Source organism: Octopus sinensis, linkage group LG13 (assembly GCF_006345805.1).
Source record: "Octopus sinensis linkage group LG13, ASM634580v1, whole genome shotgun sequence".
Taxonomy (NCBI): domain Eukaryota; kingdom Metazoa; phylum Mollusca; class Cephalopoda; order Octopoda; family Octopodidae; genus Octopus; species Octopus sinensis.
In genome coordinates this window covers 47,388,990-47,414,516 of record NC_043009.1, presented here as the reverse complement: position 1 = coordinate 47,414,516, position 25,527 = coordinate 47,388,990, and the positions used below count along the sequence as shown (strand labels likewise).

The window sequence follows — 25,527 nt, the reverse complement described above, 5'->3', positions numbered from 1 at the left end:
CGAATCAGTCCGAATAATTGCTAAAGTCACATAGAATTTTTTTCTCGTTTACTTATATAGTTTATTAAATTGTTATGTTTCTCATGTGTTAATTGTTGTAATAGTAACCCAGTGAAAAATTGACAGATACAGCCAAACTGCATTAGTTGGAGATGTTTGATGTGAAAATAGATGACATGCGTTCAGCTGGTCTTAACTGCGAAATTGTCATCTTTTCCAGTCTCTTATGTACAACAAAGTGATAGATTCGCAAGCCAGGAACAATTTGATAAACGAACTGATGATGTATCACATGAAGGTAACCCAGGAAACAACCCGTCCCATTGTTGTACTAGCTCTTGCTTGCATGTCCTGCACTCACCCTTACAATATTGTTGTTTTTCATTTTTTTTTCTTGTTACAGTGCGTCATGTACCAGAAGCTGGATGTTTCTCAGCGTCGCAACCAGTTAGCCAATGAGCTTATGATTTTTCACATGCAGGTTGGCTTGCAGTCACTTTTGTTTGTTTCACCTCTCCCTACCCACCCTCTCTCTCTCTATGTCTTCCAAATATCCTTTTATTATTTATCTTTTATTTAAGGCGGTGAGCTGGCAGAATTATTAACACGCTGGGTGAAATGCTTAGCGATATTTCGCCCATCATTACATTCTGAGTTCAAATTCCACTGAGGTTATCTTTGCCTTTCATCCTTTTGGGGTCGATTAAATAAGTACCAGTTATGCACTGGGGTCGATATAATCGACTTAATTCATTTGTCTGTCCTTGTTTGTCCTCTCTGTGTTTAGCCCCTTATGGATAGTAAAGAAATAGGTATTTCATCTGCTGCTACGTTCTGAATTCAAATTCCGCCGAGGTCGACTTTGCCTTTCATCCTTTTGGGGTCGATTAAATAAGTACCAGTTACGCACTGGGGTCAATGTAATCGACTTAATCCCTTCCCCAAATTTGAGGCCTTGTGCTTCCAGGAGAAAGGATTATTTATATTTTATGTGTTTTACAGTCGTTTAACTGTGACCATGCTGGGGCATTGCATTGAAGAGGTTTAGTCAAACAAATATCAACACCAGTACGGTTTTGTTTTAAAGTCTGGTACTTACTCTACTGGTCTCTTTTGCCAAACTGCTAACTTACTGTGACGTAAACAAACCAACAACTGTTGGCAAATACAAGCACACTAACATGCAAACATATGTGTGTGTAAATATATATATATGTATGTATATGTGTATAGATATGTATAAATATATATGTATGTATATGTGTATAGATATGTATATATATATATATATATATATATATATATATGCATACATGCATATTCATATATGTATATGTATGTACACACACACACAACACACCACACATATGTATATATATATATAAAAATAATATCAAACACATACACAAAGTATGTGTTTTGTCAGTTCATGGGCAGGCTGCAATTCTAGAACATATTCTTGTCAATTCATACATACATATATTTACAAATATACAAATGATAGGCTTTCGTACAGCTTTTGTTTACCAAATTCACTTCCAAGGCATTGGTCAGCCCAAGGCTATAGTAGAAGGAACTTGCCCAAGGTGCTTCACAGTGAGATCACACCCAGCCACATGGTTGCAAAGCGAGCTTCTTAACCCTAAAACCATGTCTGTGCCTATATTAACATTTCTCCCAACATATCCTGACATCCTACCCACCCAACCCCACCTTGACATCCTCAATACAATTTGAATATCTACTCTCCCATGCTAAACATGGATAACATATGTCCATCTTACTACATTGTCCACTACTTCCAGCAACAAATTGCTTTTGCTTTGTTTTGTTCCAATTTTTATTTCATTATTTATATATTTAATAGTTTGGATATGAGTAGGGTTGTGTCAAAGGTCTTCTTTGCAAGACCCTCCTAGACTAGTGTGATCAATGTGGCTAATGTTCCTGAACAGAGAAGGGGGTTCTTGAAGCTCAGTGTTCTGTTGAAGTTGTACTGAACATAGTGGCGAGAGTGGGATCTGGAAACAGGGACGCACTAGGTGTAATGAGAGATCAGGAGTATTTGAATCAAAATTGCATGAAGTCAGCTAGCTTTGAAGAGCAGGGGTCACATTTGATTTGAAACACAGTGTCCCCTGCTCCTCAAAGCTTATGCTATTTCTACTCATTCACATGGTATATACATAGTTTTATTAAGTAATAGTCAAAAGATTCCCTGTGGTGCATTAATATGACTAATCAAAATTGCTGTTGATAACAGCTTTAAACAGGTTCCAGATCTGAAGCCTGTTAGCAATGTATGTATGTGTATATATACTCTTTTACTCTTTTACTTGTTTCAGTCATTTGACTGCGGCCATGCTGGAGCACCGCCTTTAGTCGAGCAAATAGACTCCGGGACTTATTCTTTGTAAGCCCAGTAATTATTCTATCGGTCTCTTTTGCCGAACCGCTAAGTGACGGTGATGTAACACACCAGAATCGGTTGTCAAGCAATGCTAGGGGGACAAACACAGACACACAAACACACACACATACATATATATATATACATATATACGACAGGCTTCTTTCAGTTTCCGTCTACCAAATCCACTCACAAGGCATTGGTCGGCCCGGGGCTATAGCAGAAGACACTTGCCCAAGATGCCACGCAATGGGACTGAACCCGGAACCATGTGGCTGGTTAGCAAGCTACTTACCACACAGCCACTCCTGCGCCTATATATATAATATATATTGTGTAGAATATTTTTAAATTATGTAATAATTATATATATAAAAATTATTTAAAAAGTCTTTTTGAAAATTTGAGTAAGGGGACTGAACTAAACATTGTATGTTCTTGTTTTCCAAATTTTAATACATGCTCATGATATGTATATTTTAGAGAATATTTTAAGTTAAAATTTATTTTTTCTATAAAATTGAACTGGGGGCTTGGCTAAACATTGCTGTTTGACATCACTGGTCTGTACCCCCAAAAATTGTTTCATGTTCCCTTGAATGTTCATACATTCTTATACATGAAAGTGAAAAATAATAATAATCATAACATTGTCGTTTAGTGCCTGTTTTCCATGCTGGCATGGGTTAGACAGCTTGACTGGAACTGACAAGATAGAGAGCTGTACCAGGGTTCAGTCTGGTTTGACTTGATTTCTACAGCTGGATGCCCTTCCTAACACCAACCACTCCAAAAGTGTAGTGGGTGCCTTTTATGTGTCACCAACACAAGTGCCTTTTACGTATAAAATAATTAAAAAGGCAGCCAAAGTGCAGTAAAAGATATCATCAGCTTAATGTTTAGTTCTGGTCAAGATATGTAGGGGTGACTACTCCAAAATTTAAATTAGTTAAAAATTGAATGCAGGCTTGTATTGGGTTTGAGTCTGTCTTTGATAATGCTGCAATGATTTTGGACATGTTTAGTCATCTGACACTCTACTCCCTATGTACTCTGTCTTGACAGCTGATATCCCCCTTATCTTGCTTGTCAGTGACTTCTGTCATGACCCTTCACAGGAGACCTCAATACATGAGGTATGCAACAGTTCGCTACAACCAAATGTGAAACCTATCTTCTCTGAATTCCCTTATCAAAAGAATGGTAACTAGAAATCTAAATGCATATGCTTGAAGCTGCACATCTTCTTCATCACCTCAAACAATACTTTGTGCTGGTTTTCCTCTCCTTTCTTCTCATATTCTGCTGTCTCTATTATATTTCACTTCATAAAGATTATTGATAAATGGAGATGGAAATGTGTGTACGTGTACATGCGTGTGTGTGTGTGTGTGTGTATGCTTGCTTATGGTTACATTCCACTCGTTTACTTTACTCCTTCCACCAGTCTATTAATTCTATTAATTATGGAATTCCATGTAATACATTTTACGGCTTGGTCAGATGCAAGATAATTATATTCTCTACCTTTAGGCTAACAAAGCACTGGGTAAGGGGTTGATCTGAGGTGATCGATGTTAATGTAAGCTGTTAACCTTTCAAAAGAGGTGTAATTACCATTACATCATCTTTGTCATTATCATCATTACAGTAATTATCATCACTAAGACCATTATCATATTTAGCCTTTTTTTTTAATCAGAAAGGCATGACATAGATGGAAACACAGAAGAATTAAATATTGGATTTGCAGAAAGCCTGTTCCTTAGATGCTAAAATCGACCACTGCCAATTATATATGTGTGTGTGCACGCTTGCGTGTGCATGTGTAGATATCTTGAATGACATGCAAAATTTCCTATACACATGTGGTGCAAGTCTATAAGGAATGTGTTAATATGATATGTCCTATAAACCCTAAGTTGATTGGAATCCTATATGAAGATTTCATGTTAGGTCAGTGCAATTAAAGGAACTCAGCATGGCAATGTCATTCCTTCCCAAAGCAATAATACTTATGATAACATCTGAATTAAGTACTAAAAGCTAACAAAACACTCATCAATTTGTGAGTGGTTTCAGTGTTAACTGAAATAAACTGTGTTAACACATTATACCATCATTGTTGTTAATTAATCAAGTTAATGGACTGAGGTATATAAAGGTTTCACAAATGTAATGCAAGCCTGAAGATTGCAAATGCATGAAACTTGAATCCCTAAAAAAAAGAAAAAAAAACAGTTAAGTTAAACAATATCTTCCACCACATATGTTGAGTATGTTGAGTACTCTCTTTCACTTTTATTTACAAATTATTTGAATTTCTAAACACACACATTTACATAAATTTTTGTGCCAATATATAGTTTTGTATATGTAACTATATAAATGTGGGTTCTTATATAGATACAGCTTATACATATATATAATCGTAATCCTCATTTTAACATTCACTTTTCCATAACTGCATGGGTTAGAATTTGTTGAGGCAGATTTTCTATAGCTGGGTACCTTTCCTGTCACCTACCATTAACTGCTTGCAAGAAAGGCATTATATATGCAAGAAAGGCTATATATGCTTACACAGAAGATTAGGGATGAAGAACACTGCTTATATGGCAGTGATACTTGCTTACAATTATTGTACTATGTCAAGACAAAGAGACACATATTCACACTCATCCATATAAACAAAAGACGTATATATGTGTGTTTATATATATATATTATATATATATATATATATATATATATATATGTGTGTGTGTGTGTGTGAGTGTGTGTGTAGTGAAATACTTTCAGTTTCTGTTTATCAAATCCACTCACAAGGCTTAGGTCAACCTAGACCCATAACAGAAGACACTTTCCGAACGTACCATACAGTGGTACTGAACCCAAAACCACAAGAATGGGAAGCAAACTTTTAACCACACAGCCACACACATACACATAAACATACACCCACACACATAAGTGAATGCATAAATATACAGACGTCTTACAATATCTGTTTAGTCTCAGTGAAATTATGCCCCATGCGAGCATTTTTAGCAGATTAGGATGAGGACCAAATTTATCATTTTATTATTTAACAACTCTTCAGGGTTTACCTATTTCTAATATGCTGGGTAGTAATTTCCAGAAAATAATTCATGAAAAATATAAACAAGATTGTGCCAGACACAAAACATTTTCATGATGGTTCCTACCTGGAAGAAGTAGTAAGCAAGCCTGATGAGTTGTTAAATAACAGATCTGTCAGTTCAATCATTACAAGGCTCTAGTTTCACAAGTAAACTAAACACGGGTCAATATTATTCTGCATATCTATTTATATAAGCTCTGCTGTATTGGTACATCATTTGCTATTGCCATACCGTCCAACTTCGACTGTTATACCAATCGTGGTACAAGCTTTGCCTATGTATACTTTTGCTTGCATTTTAACTGGTAGTCTTTACTCAGCATCAGAGAAGTAAATGAATTCTAATAAGTGTTTAAGTAACAATGAAACCAGTCTCATTTCACTTCATCCCAGTCTACTGAAAAGTCCTTGTGGAACCTAAATACACTCTGTGACTAAATACATATGACATCATGACTGGTATTCAAAAGAAGAGGCTTATTTATATAGAAATGAATGAGATTCTATGATATCAAATTATGTAAATTTAAAATCACACCTTATAATTTATAACATTAAATCATTTTATAACTGAAACAGTCTTGTTGTTTTCGAATGTTTCAGTTATAAAGTGATTTAATGTTATAAATTATAAGGTGTGATTTTAAATTCACTTAATTTGATACCACAAATGATAGGAAAGCTTGGAGAGTGTTTGTGGATGGATGAGTGAATTTGATGTTGCTCAAAAGGATACAGAACCAGCATGATGCAGTGGTGGGGGTAAAACCAGCCTTTGCTGTTGGGCCTTGCTACTGATATTGTCTTGTGGGTACTTGATGACCTCACCAACACTGGTGCTGTGAAAAACACACCCAGTACACTCTGTGAAGTGGTTGGTGTTAGGAAAAAGCATCCAGCTGTAGTGATCATGCCAGAGTAGATTGGAGCCCGATGCAGCCCATTTTGTCTCCTCAATTCAAGCCAAACCATCCGAACCATGCCAGCATGAACGAGAAAGGTGCTGGTGGTGGTGGTTAGTTAGTTAGTTAATGTTTGGCTCAAAAAGCAAGGCCATGTTGGGGGACATGGAGTTATGTACAGGGTGGTGTTCATGTAAAGAGGTCAGGCCACTTGTGGTCAAGGGAGACTTTGAACCGAGCGGTTGTCGGCATCTTCACCATCTCGTCCGGCAGCTTATTCCACGGATCTGCAACCCGGACGGAGAAAGCCCCTCTCCTTCGATTGAGATGAAATCGTCGCAGATAGAGCTTTTCGGAGTGACCCCGCAGCTGACGCTCTGGAGCAGGAGTGAAGAACAGCTCTTTCGAGAGGTTACACTTTCCGCTTATGATGTTGTGAGCAAGAATGAGATCACCACGGCGTCGTCATTTTTCTAGAGAATAAAGGTTGAGCATCTTCAGCCTTTCTTCATAAGACAAATTCTTGAGACCAAGGTGGTGGGGTGATGATGGCACCAACCCCTAATCAGTTTAATTTGTTTTCTAAGAACACTTTGGGACAGTGAAGAAAAATCTATGTTCCTATATAGATGTTATGAATATTGTCAGTCAGACATTGAAGCAGACTCAGATCTGCTGAGAGTTTTTTGAAGACCTAGGATATGCTTATATGATCATATATAAACATGTATATATATAGGCGCAGGAGTGGCTGTGTGGTAAGTAGCTTGCTAACCAACCACACGGTTGCGGGTTCAGTCCCACTGCGTGGCATCTTGGGCAAGTGTCTTCTGCTATAGCCCCGGGCCGACCAATGCCTTGTGAGTGGATTTGGTAGACGGAAACTGAAAGAAGCCTGTCGTATATATGTATATGTTTGTGTGTCTGTGTTTGTCCCCCTAGCATTGCTTGACAACCAATGCTGGTGTGTTTGCGTCCCCGTCACTTAGCGGTTCAGCAAAAAGAGACCGATAGAATAAGTACTAAAAGGTGGTGCTCCAGCATGGCTGCAGTCAAATGACTGAAACAAGAAAAAGAGTAAAAAGAAAAGATATATATATATATATGTATGAGTTGTGTGTATTCACATACTTTTTTTTTTTAGTTTTATTTTATTATTTTATCGCAATGCATACAGAACACAGGCCCACCAATACATGTCATGTCACATAAAAATGTATGTATATGTATGCATGATATACATATGTAAATGGTGTGGCTGAGAAAATAAAGATTCTGGAAATTAATGTTGTAGTGAATGAATATCACAAAGTAATTTATTTACATTAAAAAAAATATATATCAATATTATTTGCAATGCGCACACACACATATGAGCAGGGAGAAAGTCTGGTATCAAAGCATATACATTTTGAATATACACACACACTGTGTATATACATTCAAACTGTATACATGTCAACACCACAGTCTTCCTCAGTGTACATATACATGTGTACACACGGAATATATACATATTTATTTATATATATATATATATATATAATTCTTTTGTGCTGGAAAAAAGTTGTTTGATCTTTCTTTCCCGCTTTCTTCCAAAGACCCTATCTTTTTCTCTCTTACTTTGACTATCTATCTGTTTACCCTCTCTCTCTTTCTCTCTCTCTTTCTCTCTCTCTCTCTCTCTCACTCTGATGCCAACGATAATTCAGTCAATCCTGAATTAATTATACACAGACAATCACAAATATATGATGATGATGATGATGTGGGGGTGGGATAAAACTTGAAGTAAATGTAGCAAAGACAAAAAGTTTTAGTAAGCAAGAATAAATACGGAACCACATTGCCAATTGGTAAGTTGCCATGCTCATTATGCAGAAGCGTATGAGATAAGAATTCTGTACAGAGCATTGAATATAAGCTGTAGTTGCACAAAAGGTGCAATAGAATAACAATCAGATTGAGAGAAAAGAAGGCTTTGGTATGCATAAGATGCACAGGAGTACTTAGTAGTAAGAATGCAAAAGAAATGGGTTCTTTGAGTTACCCAGAAGGCTTGCTAGAAGTTGATCATAGCTCCTGGTACCTCAGTTATCTAACGAATAGTGGAAATGGGTATTCCAAAAGCATAGCAACAAGAGTAAGGATGGAGTGGGAAAACGGAAAAAAATTCTGTTGCCAACAACAGGTCTCCCTCTTTCTCTCTCTCTCTCTCTTTCTCTCTCTCTCCCCCTCTCCCTCTCTCTCTTTCTGAGGGCAAGTCATATAGTGTGTTTGTATGAAGTGAAATATTGCTTAGTAAGAGTAGAATAGACACCGAATGCCGAGAAAAGCTGGAAAGAAATGAGGTGAGCGTACTCCAGTGGATTTGTAGCATTTATGAATGACAGATCAAAGGATGTCAGTATCTGTATTCAGATAGGCTGTACAAAATTCATTGTAAGAAAGTTTCAAGCCTCTCAATCATCCTTCAAACGCAGTCCATTAATACATCTGCAAAACCATATACAAGTGAAGCTACCATTTAGAATTATTCATAAGTTACTTCCCTTGTAGGTTCTTGTGTGTATGACAAAAAATAAAAATTGAAATCGATCAACATCAATGGAAATTGCAGCTGTGATACAAGTGCCAGTGGTACGTAAGAGAACCATCCGAACATGGCCGTTGCCAGCGCTGCCCCGACTGGCCTCATCCGATCATGGCTGTTGCCAGCCTCGCCTGGCCCCCGTGCCGGTGGCACGTAAAAAGCACCATCCGATCGTGGCCGTTTGTCAGCCTCGTATGGCACGTAAAAAGCACCCACTACACTCACAGAGTGGTTGGCGTTAGGAAGAGCATCCAGCCGTAAAAACATTGCCAGATCAGACTGGGCCTGGTGCAGCCTTCTGGCTTCCCAGACCTCAGTTGAACCGTCCAATCCATGCTAGTATGGAAAGCAGACGCTAAACGATGATGATGATGATGATGATGATGATGACACAAGATACTGCCATTTTTAAATATTGTGATTTATAAACAGCTCGATGTGCACCATTTGAAAAATCCAAACCAATGAAACTGTGCAGTAATGGATGCTTAACTAACATGTTTTATTGTTTAATACATACATACATGCATACACATACAGACATAGAGTCACACATACAGCATCATGATCATCATCATTTAATGTCTGTTTTCCATACTGGCATGGGTTGGATGGTTTGAGAGGAACTGGCAAAATCGTTAGCACGCTGGGCGAAATGCGTAGCCGTATTTCGTCTGCAGTTATGTTCTGAGTTCAAATTCCGCCGAGGTCGACTTTGCCTTTCATCCTTTCGGGGTCGATAAATTAAGTACCAGTTATGCACTGGGGTCGATATAATCGACTTAATCCGTTTGTCTGTCCTTGTTTGTCCTCTCTGTGTTTAGCCCCTTGTGGGTAGTAAAGAAATAGGTTTGAGAGGAGCTGGCAAGCAAGAAGACTTTGCCAAGTTCTGTTGCTTGCTTTGACATGGTTTTTATGACTGGATGCTTTACCTCACACCAACCATTTTACAGAGTGTACTGGGTACTTTTTACATAGCACCAGCACCAGTGGGGTCACCAAGTAACTTGAAAGACAAGGACCCTTGAGTGGGAGAGGGTGCAGTATTGAGGAAAGTGCCTTTGTACCAGTTGATGAGCAATTAAAAAATATAATAGAAGGTTAGAGGTAGGGATCTTGCTGTTGAGGAGAGACACGGCTACCTAAGTTGAAAAAGAAAGAGAGGAAAATGGTGTCGAAGCATACCCTCAAGGTACAGCAGCAGGGTGGATATAAGTGAAATGGTAGAGAGGATTAGAAAGGGTTGGTAGGCATGAGGATAAAGGGTGAAGTTTCATAAGAGTGTAAGGAGAGATGGTGTGGAGGTGACCATAACAAGTGGTGGTGAGAGATGTAAAAGTGGCTCAGGGGAACTATGGTAGAGATGTAAGAGCATATATGTATATATAAAACTTAGATATTGATATTAAACTCTAACTAAAGGCAGTGCTCCAGCATGGCCACAATCAAATGACTGAAACAAATAAAAGAATATATATATATATAATATATATATATATATATATATATATATATATACAAATTCAAGGTGCAGTGAATATATTGTCATCTAAATTATGCAAAAATGAAAATAACACTGACATCTCATTTTAACAGATATATTTACCAAAATTACATAAAAATACCTTGAAATACTAAAGAGTAAATTTATTCAATAAAATCGCCTTTAGCTTCAACCAGACAACTTTGGAATCTCCTGCAGCTCTACTGGGCAATCTCCCTGTTTAAGTTGGTGAGTGCTGCTGTATTCCTTGCCTTGAGTTCATCTTTGGTGTTACAAGGAGTTTTGTTGGTCTCTCGCTCAACTATGCTCCACACATAATAATCAAAGCAGTCTGGGGAGTTAGGTGGCCAGATGTTAGGAGTGGTGTGGTTGCAGAAATTGTCTGACAGCCATGACTGAGTTCTCTTGCTTGTGTGGCATAGTGCAGAGTCCTGTTGCCAGACATAGGGACTTCCAGTAGCAGCTACCCACTTGACCCAAGGCAGCACTATCTCCTCCAGTCACTTGATGTCAGCTTCTGTGTTGAGTCTGAGGCCATGTGGGAAGAAGACTGGAAGCATGACGTCACCATCACTAGTGATCACTCCAAACACCATGATGTTGACTGGTTGGTTGATTTTTATTATTCTTGGTACATGTTTTGGGGACACGGCAAGTCAGTGGTTATTCTGTATGTTCACCATCTGATCTTAGCAGAAATTTTTCTCATTTGAGACAAACCAAAGCATGTTCTGTTGAAGGGGATGCTTGTGTTTGATCAAAAGCTTCACAGCATGGTCTTTGTTCTTCTCGTTGATGGCTTAGGATAAAAATTGCCCCTTTCTCCTCTTGTATGAGGAACATCAAATGTCTTCATGCACTACCTGCCTGATAAGAAACTCAGACACTCCTATGATCCTGGCGATGGATCTGATTGACTTGGAGGGATCATTGTCAATCATGGCCTGGATCTCACCAACAAATTCAGGAGTTCTTTTCTTATCACAATGCCCAGAGTGAGTTTTCAGAGCTGCTGTACCTTTGTAATCACCATTAGACTCATCCAACTCTTTCCAAATCCTCTGTACTGTCCCCAGATTGACACCCAAACACTCTGAAATGTTTGTATTGGAGCTTCTGGTGCAAATGCCAAGCAGTACAGCATGTCATTTCATAATTTCTGGCAGAATGAATTGTGTCATGGTGCTGTTTTTTCTCACAGACAATGCCCAACTGACCCTACTATACTGTATAGTTGACAAAATCAAAAACAAACAATGCGCATGCATGAAATTAAAAATATAAAATGGCAACAATTTACCCATTGCACCCTGTGTGTGTGTATATACATATTTATATGTGTATAAGGGTATATAGCAGTCACCATATTCTCTTCCATATCAGATAACCATGATGAGCGTAAGGTTATATAATTGGATTGCTACCTAACACTCCATTGTATTGCTTGTGTGAAACTGATTGGTAAGATCAGCCGTGATGGATATATAATACTATACATTTTATATATATATGTGTGTGTGTGTGCATGCTTGCTCGTGTGTATGTGAGAGAGATAGAGTGAGTGAGAGAAGGTGTGTGTCGTGATGATTGACGTCTTTTAAGGTGCACACACATACATAGAAAATGCGAGGTCATCATATAAAATTTTTACGATAGTTGATTTATGGAAAAGATTACATTAAATTTTTGAAATGCAAATATGTGAATGAAAATTAAGTTCAGACCTCTACATAGTAGCTAGAGCTGGTAGAAATAGCAGCCAAATCTCACTCAAAACACCCTACTGTCTTAATCCGACAATTCTGCCTTTTATGTAGTTTGAATGAGAAACTGTAACTAAAGATTATGATTATTAACCCTACAAAGAGGTGGAAGAAGAGAGACAGCATAGCGAAAGTTTTGACTGACTGTCATTGTGTACTCTTGTTGCTAGTGAAATGGTATATGCTGGCTGTGTCATCAACTGGTTGTTTTAATGGCAGAACAAACAGGGGAATTCCATTAGAAAATGTTTTAATGGATTTTCTCAGTAACTATGAGGGCTAGGAAAAAAATACAAACCGCATTCCAATCTATGCACCCGTCCCCACATGTGTGCCATTTTTCACGCGAATCCACCCAGCCGTTTGGCTGTGAACCTCAAGTCAAGAAAGAATACTACGATCACCCATGCCCAATTTATATTATAGATATTTATATATATATATAAAGCAGGCTAACAGAATTATTAGCATGCCAGACAAAATGCTTAGAGGCATTTCATCTGTCTCTACATTCTGAATTCAAATTCTACCAAGGTCAACTTTGCTGTTCATCCATTTGGGGTCAATTAAATAAGTACCAGTTGAACACTAGGGTCAATGTAATCAACTTACCCCACCAACCCTGACTGCTGGCCTTATACCAAAATTTGAAACCAATATATGTATATATGTATGTGTGTATATATAAATATATATAGCTGTGTGGTAAGTAGCTTGTTTACCAACCACATGGTTCCGGGTTCAGTCCCACTGTGTGGCACCTTCGGCAAGTGTCTTCTACTATAGCCTCAGGCCGACCAAAGCCTTGTGAGTGGATTTGGTAGACGGAAACTGAAAGAAGCCTGTCGTATATATGTATATATATATGTATGTGTGTGTGTTTGTCCCCCTAGCATTGCTTGACTACCGATGCTGGTGTGTTTATGTCCCCGTCACTTAGCGGTTCGGCAAAAAGAGACCGATAGAATAAGTACTGGGCTTACAAAAGAATAAGTCCCAGGGTCGAGTTGCTCGATTAAAGGCGGTGCTCCAGCATGGCCACAGTGAAATGACTGAAACAAGTAAAAGAGTAAAAGAATATATTATTGTATACATATACATATATATATATATATATATATATATATATATATATATATACATATATATATACATATATATATATACATATATGTATGTATATATATATATATATATATATTATATATATATATACATATATATATATATATATATATATTATATATATATATATATATATATATGTTTTTGTGCGCGTGTGTATTTATTTCCAAAATTTAATATTTCTCTCTTAAGTCTGAATATCATTGCCACATGAACACTTTATGCTGAAGCAACTGCAATTGTTGCTGTAATTACTGTCACTGCCATTCCTTGTGCCGCCTGCTGCTGTTGCTGCCGCTGCTGTTGCTGCCGCTGCTGTTGCTGCCGCTGCTGGCATTGCAAATCTAGTTATTGCTTCTGCTGTTTTATATAAATATATGAGATTCTTATAAATATCAGTTTTATAAATATCTTCAATTCAATCCTATTTTGGCATTAATTCTATTGTGATGTGTAAATAGGACTGCAGAACTGATTACTCGCTCTTGGGAGATGTTTACAGAGATTTTCAACGTCAGTGAATGAATACTGCAAATCATTATCACTGGTTTCGTCATCATTGTCGTCATAAGTCCTTCATCATCATCATCATCATCATCATCAACAACAACATTTCATTCCATTTGACGTCAGTGTTTTTTTTTTTAATTTGTCTTTTTTTTTCCATCATGCTTGAATGAGTTAAGCGAAACAATAACATTTTTTTTTTTTTTCCAAATAAAAATCCCCTTGTTCTGATATGAAGATTAATTTTCACCAGCATCACAGAAACAATCTGATGTCTGTTTAATTACAGTCTATTTTTAATTTCCATTATTATCATCCTCATCATCATCATCATCATCATCATCATTATTGTCCTAACTACTAATATCATTTTCATCATCATTACCATCATCCTTTTATCAATTATTTAACTACCATTCAATCTAAAAATAAACTTGAGTCCTTGTTGTTGTTATTATTATTATTATTATTATTACTATTATCATTATTATTATCATTATTATTGTTATTCCCAGTTTAATTCTTCATGCATTTATTTTTAGGGGTAGTTGGTTGTTGTTATTTCATCCTCATCATGGCTGGAATCATCATCATCATCATCATCATCATCATCATCATCATTTAGCGTCCGTTTTCCATGCTAGCATGGGTTGGTCAGTTCAACTGGGGTCTGGGGAGCCCGAAGGCTGCACCAGGCCAGTCAGATCTAGCAGTGTTTCTACAGCTGGATGCCCTTCCTAACGCCAACCACTCCGAGGGTGTAGTGGGTGCTTTTATGTGCCACCGACACAGGTGCCAGACGAGGCTGGCGAACGGCCACGCTCGGATGGTGTTTTTTATGTGCCACCGACACAGGTGCCAGACGAGGCTGGCAGACGGCCTGATATTCAACTCCACTTCAACAATAATCAACCAGATCTGTGATCGAAAGTATTCCAACCATGACCGTCCCATCTTTTATTTAAACAGTGTAACTATGATTGCATTAGCCAATCTCTCTTACTCTTCTTTCAAGATAGTATGATATGATATAAAGAAATTCAGCTGCTATTTCTAGCAAAGTTAACCAACTACTTGGGGACTGTAGTTAGCTTTGGTGGTGGTTGTGGTGGTGTAGGTTTGGTGATGATAGTGGCCTTGGTGGCGGTGGTGGTGGTGGTGGTGGTGGTAGCAGTGGTGGTAGTCATCTAGTTAGTTTCTGTGGTGATTGTGGTGGTGGCTTGGAGATGGCAGTAGCCTTGGTAGTGGATGGTGGTAATGGTTTTGGTGACATTGATGGTAGTTTGGTGATAGGGTGATAGCCGCAGTATTCGTGGCAGTGGTACTTTTGACTGTAGTGGTTAGTGATAAAGAAGAACCCACTACATACAGATTGAACTCACATACCATAGATGAATCCATTGAAATAAGCAAATCATGCACATTGATGTATAGATCGCATATGTTGCAATGATCTCTCTCTTTCTAGAAGTTGGCAACTACTATCATAAAAGTTTGACCCTTCACAAAACACAGAAGTCAAACAAGTAGTCTTAACTCCATTTTTATGCACTGGCATAACTGGAGGGGGCAGGTCCCATCACCACCACAGCACTTTTATGGGAACGGCACCACTTTTGGATCTGCTGTAGGCAATATGTAATATTTGTGGGGAGCCCAGGGGCAGAAAACTGAAGGGCTACCCCAAACAGCACACACCCTAGCTATGCTAGTGTATTTATGTGGTTTTTAAGTGGATGGCAATTATATATTTTTCTCCTGCCATACTGCATCTTTATTTCACAGGTGTTGGATTTAAAATATTTTGTGAGGAGAAATGCACTTTAATCACTAAAGTACTTCTAAAATAGACTATTGAATAATTATTAGTGAAAGAAACAGTACTAATACCAAAAGTGGACGTTGTGTTAGAACAAGTGATACTACAATAGTTATCACATTTTTTTATTCACATAGCTGGGGAGAGAGATCTCCTGCGATTGCCACCACCAAGTCTACTAGATCATGTGCTGGAAATAGCAGTGATATCTCTGCTGATGATATACATGGAATCTCAGTGCATAAACAGGCCCTGGTAGTGCAAATATCCAGTGGGCTTATTAAAAAATTATTATTACCAATAATGTGCATCCAGAACACTAGGGAAAGTCTTTTTTTTTTTTTTTGTACACCTCCTTAGAAGCTGCATGGCCTAGTGGTTAGTGAGATGGGTTTATGATTGTTAGATCAAGGGTTCAATTCTTGGATCAGGCTTCATATTGTGTTCTTGAACAAGGCACTTCACTCCATGCTGCCCTAGTCTACTCAGGTGAGAATGAGCACCTGCTGCATCTGGTGAGCTATCCTGCAGCAAAGTACTGTCCTGTTCAAGGAGGAGTCTTGTACTCACAGTTACTTAAGAGCCTCAGAAATCAGGTTACGCTCTGGCCAATGAACTGATAGTCTGAAGATAGCCTTTAACATCTCCTTAGCTTTACTGCAGCTCCAGGATGACAGTTCAAATTACTTTTCCTCAGACTGCTATTTTCAAATACTTTGGAGCTAGACATCAGTCTCCCTTACAAAGCTTTTTCTATCATCCCTCAAGGTTATGACTACTAATCTTCACCAGTCATCATCATCATCATCATTTAATGTTGGTTGTTCAAGCTGGTATGAGTTGGACAGTTTGACCAGAGCTGGCAAGCTGAGAAGCTGCACCACACTCCAGTCTGATTTAGCATGGTTTCTACAGTTGGATACCTTTCCTAATGCCTTCCTAATTGCAGAGTGTGCTGGGTTTTTTTTACAAGCAATTAAAGACATAAATCTCTTGTAACTTTTACTCAAAATCTGTAGTATTCATAATTTACATCTAAGCTCTGTAGAATTAAAGGATCAGAGCAATTTTAGGTGAACACAAACATCCAAGAGCTTGTTTAATAATCTATAAGCCCAGTCATTTCAACTCTGCAGATATACCACAAGACAAAGATATGCCTGATTTCTTCATATTCCTGTCATCCATTTCAAGTGAATCAGATGATACTATATTCCAAGTAAAGGAGACAACACCAGGATGCACTTTATTTTCTGCATAAATGCTTCTTTTGCAAACAATGCATTAATCAGAAATATACCATGCTGAAACAGAAATAAATTGTAAATTACATATCATTTGATAATCATTTGGAATGCAATCTCTTCCAGAAAACCATGTATTTGCATTTATCTTGCATGATTATGATAGATTGTACTGTAGTAAATATATTCTCGTCATTGAAAGCAACGTAACAATAATATTCCAAGGTTCATTTAACCAAAGTATTTCATGCAAACTAATAAGTTTATCAACCACGATAATCAGTTATTAGGATATCCAAGATGTTTCCTGTAACTCCGAGAATAACTAATTCGTCAATGATTCAATGTTATTTCATGAAGTGAAGTTGTTAGGAAATAATTTTAGTGCTAAGGAAAAAAAAAAAAAACACTGTAGCATTTTGTCTGATTGGACAGTGTGTGGGTGTGAGTGTACATGTGTGCACGAATATATGTGTGTGGGTGGGTGTGTAATAATCATCATCATCATTATCATTTTAACATGTTTCACCGTGCTATTCTTGTGCATCTCTTACATTCAAATCCCCCTTCTGTTAGCTTTCCTATGATCCTGTTGCATCCCTTGTGCAGCAATTGTTTATACTGGGTATCCGAGATAGAGATTCATCCTACACATTTTCTGCATATCAAGTAAGGTCACTTCTGAATTGACAGTAGAGTTTTATATTCTTTCTTGTTTAGGCTTTTAACTCCACTAGATTTGCTTTCAGACTTTTATCGTTTTTAGGATTGACTTCCCTGTTTGGAAGAAATTCTCTTTTGATTCTGTAACTGATTCTGCTATGAGGACTATATCTAAAATTTAAAAAATGGAGCACTCCGTCGGTTGCGATGACGAGGCTCCCAGCTGATACGATCAACGGAACAGCTTGCTCGTGAAATTAATGTGCAAGTGGCTGAGCACTCCACAAACACGTGTACCATTAACGTAGTTCTCGGGGAGATTCAGCATGACACAGAGTGTGACAAGGCTGACCCTTTGAAATACAGATACTACTCATTTTTGCCAGCTGAGTGGACTGGAGCAACGAGAAATAAAGTGTCTTGCTCAAGGACACAACACGCCGCCGGGAATTGAACTCACGACCTTACGACCATAAGCCGAATGCCCCTAACCACTAAGCCACATACCTTCACAACTATATAAATAACTTTAGGTGCTGGAGACCAAGTCTTGAAAGATACTCACCTGTACACTTAATTTATTACTGAATTCATTGCTAATTTTCATTTTATTGACAGCAACCTCATATATAATTTGCATAGCTTTCACAATCCATTCATCTATGCCCAGTTTTTCTAGCAACTATCTGACTGCAGATTGTGGAACTCTGTCTAATGCCTTCCCCATGTAAACAAGTGCTAAATATGGTGGCATCCTCTTGGTTAAGATCTTCCCTTGTTGCTGATTCACTGAGATGAAGGCATAGGTAGTTTCTCATCCTGACTAAAACCCAAACTGCATCTCATGTAATGTAATTCATTTCCTAATTCATTCTGCTATAACTTAATTACTCTCATTAGTTGATCTGTAGAGCACAACCTTTGTCCTTTGTAGTAATTGATCAGCAAGTAACTATTGAATTTCCTACATCGTTAGACATTTCTAGCATCACAGCAATTATCCTTGATATATTGTGTTTTTAAATACAGCACATCCATAAGAGATATTATCTCCAAACAAATACCACAGTAAATTCACTTTATGCAATGTATTTACATTGAGTATAATATACAGATGGATATTTTAATCTAATATCATTTCTAATGCATATAATGGATTTTTATTGAACCAGGCAGCTTTTAGCAACAACTGTAATTGTTTTGCTATATCAGCGGTGACACATTTCATCTTAGCATGGGGTTGGCTGTGACTACATGCTGCTGACAGTGCTAAATGAGGCAGAAATGCACATCCAGCTGCCGCTAAAACAATTTTCATCTGCCTCCGATACATATTGTATTTTTAAACACATAAGAGATGTTATCTCCAGACAAATACTACTGTAAGTTTGTTTTTTGCACTGTATTTCCATTAAATATGATACACAGACAGGTGTGTGTGTGCATGTGTCATTGTCTTTGTCATCATTTAACATCCATCTTCCATGCTGTCATGGGTAGGAGTGTGACAAGGTGAAACAGGTCCAAGGATTGTGTCATACTCCGATGTCTGTTTTGGCATAGTAGAAAACATCCAAAGCAGCACGCAATGGAACTGAACTGAAAAACATGTGGTTGGGAAGTGAACTTCTTAAACACACGGCCATGCTGGTGCATCACAGCCATGATGTGTCTATATATAGATTGATAGATTAAAATGAAAATATGACTTGGGGAAAACTGCTTTGTGTCTGTGTAAGTGTGAGTGTGCGTGATACAGAGAGAGAGGTGGGGGGACAGGAAGAAGGAAAGTGATGAGAAAAGTGTATTTGAAAGAAATTGGACTTTGATGAAAGTTATATGATAACTGGTATGGAGGCGCAATGGCCCAGTGGTTAGGTCAGCGGACTCGCAGTCATAGGATCGCGGTTTCGATTCCCAGACCGGGCGTTGTGAGTGTTTATTGAGCGAAAACACCTAAAAGCTCCACGAGGCTCCGGCAGGGGATGGTGGTGATCCCTGCTGTACTCTTTCACCACAACTTTCTCTCACTCTTACTTCCTGTTTCTGTTGTACCTGTATTTCAAGGGGCCGCCCTTGTCATGCTGAATATACCCGAGAACTACGTTAAGGATGCACGTGTCTGTGGAGTGCTCAGCCACACTTACGCGTTAATTTCACGAGCAGGCTGTTCCATTGATTCGGATCAACCGGAACCCTCATCGTCGTTACCGACGGAGTGCTTCCATCCCATCCATGATAAATGGTGGTACTTGTAGAATCAGTGTCTGTCTAAATAAATTGGAATAATTCCTCCCTTTTCCCCTTTTTTTACTTTTTATACCCTTGTTTAATATACACAAGTCTTTGATGTAATATATATCTTACCTGACATGTTCCTTGAAATACAATCAAGAAAATAATTAACAAAATATAAACTGCAACCATTCTAGCTGATTGTTCAAGCTCAATCTGGTTTGTTTGCGACTCAGCTTCATTCTGGGAACCATTTCGCTTTGCACTTTTATTTTTATTTGTTTTTACATTGATATTGTTGCTTCATATAGACACAGCTTTTTATTTTTGGTGTTGTTTTGTCTCTTCACATTGCTGTTGTTGATGTTGCATGTTGTGTACATAGTTAGGTCATTATTTCACCCACCTTTTTCTGTATTTTTTTTCACTTATTGTTCTAAGTAAGATTTAGTGTTTATGTTATTAATTTGATTATAAAACCACCAATATTCTCAAGATAACTGTTGGAAAAAACAAAAAACAGCCAAAGACAGAGAATCACGGGTCTGTATTTAACCTTTAAACATTTGTTATTATAACTTGCTTTTCATATTTTCCATACTTTATGTTGTGTTCCTGTTTGTAAGTTCAGTTCTAGTCTAGACAACATATATTCTCTGGGGCTATTGTTCCCTAATATGTTATTTATAGTTTATTGTCTCCATTCAAAGTTGTATTTTTAGAAAGTTTGAGTGTAAGTTGTTTTAAATATATGTTCATTTATTTGTTTGACCCAGGGGTTCTCAACCATTTTTTATCTGTGAATCCCTTTGATTACTATTTTATTCAGGTAGACCCCTATAGCTATTCAGTGTTTAAAAACTAGTTTTATAGATTCTTCTTTCAAAATTTTTATTTTGTTTTACACACATTAACTTCTATAGATTGAACTATCTAAAATGTTAGAGAAAGAAACCTAGCTGTATCTTGTAATAAATACATCTAAAGCAAAATTTTAATTTTTTCATGGATCCTTAATATACCACTGTGGGTCCCAGTTTATTTTGTTTGTACGGACCCACAAAAATCTTATATGGACCCTGGTTGAGAATCACTGTTTTAACCCTTTAACTGCGTAATTAAATTTCATCATAATTCTTGCAATGTTCTTAATTTTCCACAAAAAGAAAAAATAGGTTTTTATATTTTCGCTTTCTGCAATATATTTTTAGTATTTCCTGTAAGTTACTGTTTTCATCTCCACCACTAAAAGTATTTGATTCTTGTTCTGGAAAGAGATATTTCATGAAATATGTGGAAAAAAAATAATTAAGAAAATCTGAAAAATTGTCTTTCGTAAACTGTCACTGAGGTGTGTCTGCTTCTTACAACATAAGGAGAGGCTTTTTTTTTTTGTTTCAAAGCTGTGAGGTAAAACCTCTCTGCAGTTAACAGTAATAAAATTTTGTGTAGATATATCAGCTTTCCATGTTCAGAGAGCTAAAATCCGTTTTTCCAAGCTAGCATTAGTTGGGCAGGGGCTTCTTACATGAGGCAAGATTTTATGGCTGGGTGCTCTTCCTGTTACCAAATGTTGCCTGTTTTTCGAATAAGGGATTTCATATTCTGCAGGCTTTTGAAAGCACTGAGAAAACAGTCATAATGCCAACATCAAATCATCATTTCAATCATGTGAAGTTGTGGGATATCAGTATTTGTATTCATTTGCACTCACAATCTTGAACATTCACACACTCATATAAATTCACACAAACATGCACACACATATATATCATCATTACCAGCATTTAACATCTGCTTTCCATGCTGGCATGGGTTGGACAGTTTGACTGAAAACTGGTAAGTGGGGAGTTGCATCAGGTTTTAATCTGACTTGGCATGGTTTCTACAGCTGGATGCTTTTCCTTACACCAATCACTCCAAGAGTGTAGTAGGTGCTTATTACATGCCACTTGCACTAGTGCCAGTTACCTAGCACTGGTATTGGCCACGACTATGACCTCACTTAGCTTGACAAGTCTTCTCAAGCATAATATATAACCAAAGATCTCGGTCACTTGTCACTGCCTTCGTGAGGCCCATAGATATAAATATAAAAAAAGTCCCTGTGAAGTGCCATGTAAAAGCACCCAGCACATTCTGTAAAGTGGTTAGTGTTAGGAAGGGTATCCAGCTATAGATCCCATGCCAAATCAGACTGGAGTCTGGTGTAGATCCCCAGCTTGCCAGCTCTGGTCAAAGCAGCATGGACAATGGACGTTAAAGGATGATGATGATGATAAAATCTGAAACTAGAACAGAGATGGACTTGGAGTTAAAAGAGTAATGTCATTGATGAGGTCACAGATGGTGATGAAAGGAATCTGATGAACCTAGCCAATTGATTGATTGACTGCTTGATAATCAAACATTGATTAGCTAATTGGTTAAAAGGTTAACTAGTTGACTAATAATGATAAAAGTGAAATGGAACCAGTGCATGTGTTTCGTACTGACATATTGATTCCTCCCAAGATACAATAAAATTTCTAGTGTTCCTATTTACCAAATTCATTCACAAGACCTGGAATTATTGTAAAAATTTTGTCAAACCCATGACAGCATGGACAATACTGACCTAAAAACTATGGTAAATAATATGCGGTATTACCATTATAATAAGTGGTTGTGTGCTTGGGAAGTTTGCTTCCCAGCCACATGGTTTTGGGTTCAGTCCCACTGCTTGGCACCTTGAGCAAGTGTCTTCTGCTATAGTCTCAGGCCAACCAAAGCATTGTGATTGAATTTGTGTGTGTAAGCGTGTCATGCCTCCTAACAATGAGTGGTACTTTTGTAGTTCTACCATTACAATGAATACAAATGTATATGTGTAGAAGATCTAGTGAGGTCAGCCTTACAACAAATATGTATGTGATATTTGTGGTGACACGATCGTAGCAGGTATATGTGAATCATGGTGTGGCGCTGCCATCATTCTGTTAGCTTTGTATGTTCCATAGTAATTACATTGGAACGTCAAGATTTTTGTTTGTTTTTCTGGGTTTTTGTTTTTTTGATTTTGTCTTTATTCTGGTTGATCTTTAAAAGCTAATCTTAGAATCTGGTTTGTCATTTTGAAATGTAAAATGCTCTAGATCTTTCTAAAATACAATCTTTCTAAAATACACTTGAAATTTCATGCAGGAGAGCAGATTACTGTGTGTGTGTGTGTGTGTGTGTGTGTTTGTTTGTATAAGTGTGTGCACATGTATTGTGTTCATATATGTAATAAACTTATATGTGTGTGTTTGTATATATATGTGCGTGTGTGTGTGTATTTATGCATACACACACAGGCAGGCATGTTTGTGTGTCTCTGTATAACAATAGATATGCGTAAACATATGCAATGCAATTACGCATGTCTGCACACATTAGTTGTTAACAGATCACGGTGAAAACATAGACACAAAAGCCTGTTCTGTCAGTTAATCACAGACATTTGTGCGTCTGAAAATTGGCCAGCTCTAAACTCATTACATTATGGAAACATTCCTTAACTTCTTCCTTAGGCATGATATATTTGTAAGCGTATGTGTATATGTGCATATACGCATGTGTATTTGGTGGTGGGGTGGGGGGTTAGATAGCTAGATGGATAGATATGTAAGTAGTTAAGTAACATATTTGATGGTATTTGAGACACTTTGTTTTCCTCAAAAAATTACCCCAGGTCCTATATGCAAAGTTAGGCCAAAATTACATGCTTTAATGCACTAAAATCTGTTTTTCCTGAATGTAGGTGCAGGAGTGGCTGTGTGGTAAGTAGCTTGCTAACCAACCACATGGTTCCAGGTTCATTCCCACTGCGTGGCATCTTGGGCATCTTTGGAATGATATCCAAACATGGCTGATTCCTGATCAGCAAGATCACAACTAAAACAGCTAAAGATAGATACTATACCCTTGTTCTTAGAAGAGTAAAGCCTATCTGCAGCCAATCTTTCCCAGTCTTCTGTATTCAACAATCTCACCAGTTCGATAACCAGAATTGTTTGTTCCTTCTCAAGCCATGCCTGGCTCATAAAGCCTGGTTTCCTTGGGCTATAGATTCCCCACCTGGATGGGATGCCGATCCGTCGCAGGTGAGCTGCAAGATGCAGGAGGGAAGAGTGAGAGAAAGTTGTGGCGAAAGAGTCAGCTGAAGTTCGCCATTACCTTCTGCCAGAGCTGCGTGGAGCTTAGGTGTTTCACTCATAAACACACACATCGCCCAGTCTGAGATTCAAACCTGCGATCCCTCGACCGCGAGTCCGCTGCTCTAACCACTAGGCCATGCACTCCCACTAACCAAAATTACTACACCTGTATTTAACCAAATCCTCCATGTTGATCTCTCTAGATGCATTCACTTAGTCACCTCTGGTAACTCACACATACATTGGCAGTCATTACTCAATTGTACAATAATAACCAATATCTAGAAAGTTCTATGACTTTCAAAATCAGAATGTCTGAAAATTAATGGAATTTACTAGAATGATTGTTAATAATGTTATATGTGTGCATGTATATTATGTATAAATTATATATGTGTGTGCATACAAACATATATATATATATATATGTTATATGTATGTATATATATATATATATATATATATATATATATATGTGTGTGTGTGTGTGTGTGCATGAACATATATATTTACATATATATATACACATACATATACACATATATGTATCAACATGTACCTGTATGCATGCGTGTGTGTGTATGTGCAAACATACATATATATTTATATATATATATATATATATATATATATATATATATATATATATATATATATATATATATATATACATATATATATATACATATATACACACACACACACACACACATACATACACACACACATATGTATAAACATGTAATCGAGTACCTGTGTGTGTATGTGTGTGTGTCAGTTTTGTAATTTGATTATCAATTGATAACTAATATTTTACACATTAACACAATAACAGACTCTGCAGCCTTTGTTAATGTGTGAACCCTTTGCAACCGCCTGCTGGCAATGTTGGTGAAAGTGCTGTACACTAGTTGACACCTCATTCTACACATGCATATTTATTAAGACACGCTCATACAGGTGCACACCAAGGGTCAAAAGCTGAACATTTATTGAATTGACTGAAAATCAGTTATTGTAAATTTAATTATATTTCACATAATAAACAGGAAATTAGTGGAGATGATTTTTGTTTTGTTTTGTTTTGTTTTTTTGAGGTGATTTTTTTTGTTAATAAAACAGTGGAATTCAGGAAAAAAATTTTTCTTTTAATCTCATTTCACTTCACTGGCTTTCTTGTATTCTTTGTGAATTTTCTGTGAAGCACTTTTTTCTATTTTCAACACCACTTCGATAAAGGCTTTTTTTTGTGTGTGTGTTTGTTTTGTGTATATCTTAGCTAGTTATCTGATTGCTTTCCTATTATCGTTATTATTATTGTTGTTATTGTTAATCTTGTCGTTGTTGTTGTTGTTGTTGTTGTTGCAGATGTCTGCTTTGTATAATCTTCAAATGTTTCTTTTTCTCTGTTGCTGTTGTTTTTTTAGTCCCAGATATGC

General features: G+C 37.3%; 1 protein-coding gene across 3 annotated transcripts in view; it reads left to right on the top strand.

The window, feature by feature from the left end:
* Positions 1-25,527, top strand: part of LOC115218295 (cGMP-dependent 3',5'-cyclic phosphodiesterase-like) — a 614,814-nt gene that overhangs the window by 566,980 nt on the left and 22,307 nt on the right. For 2 of the 3 annotated variants that reach the window (XM_036508347.1, XM_036508348.1), the window contains one exon: positions 221-298. In XM_036508347.1, the coding sequence (XP_036364240.1) occupies positions 221-298 (78 nt within the window). Of the gene's footprint in view, positions 1-220; positions 299-403; positions 482-25,527 lie in introns of all 3 variants that reach the window. The other variant, XM_036508346.1, reaches the window with a different exon arrangement.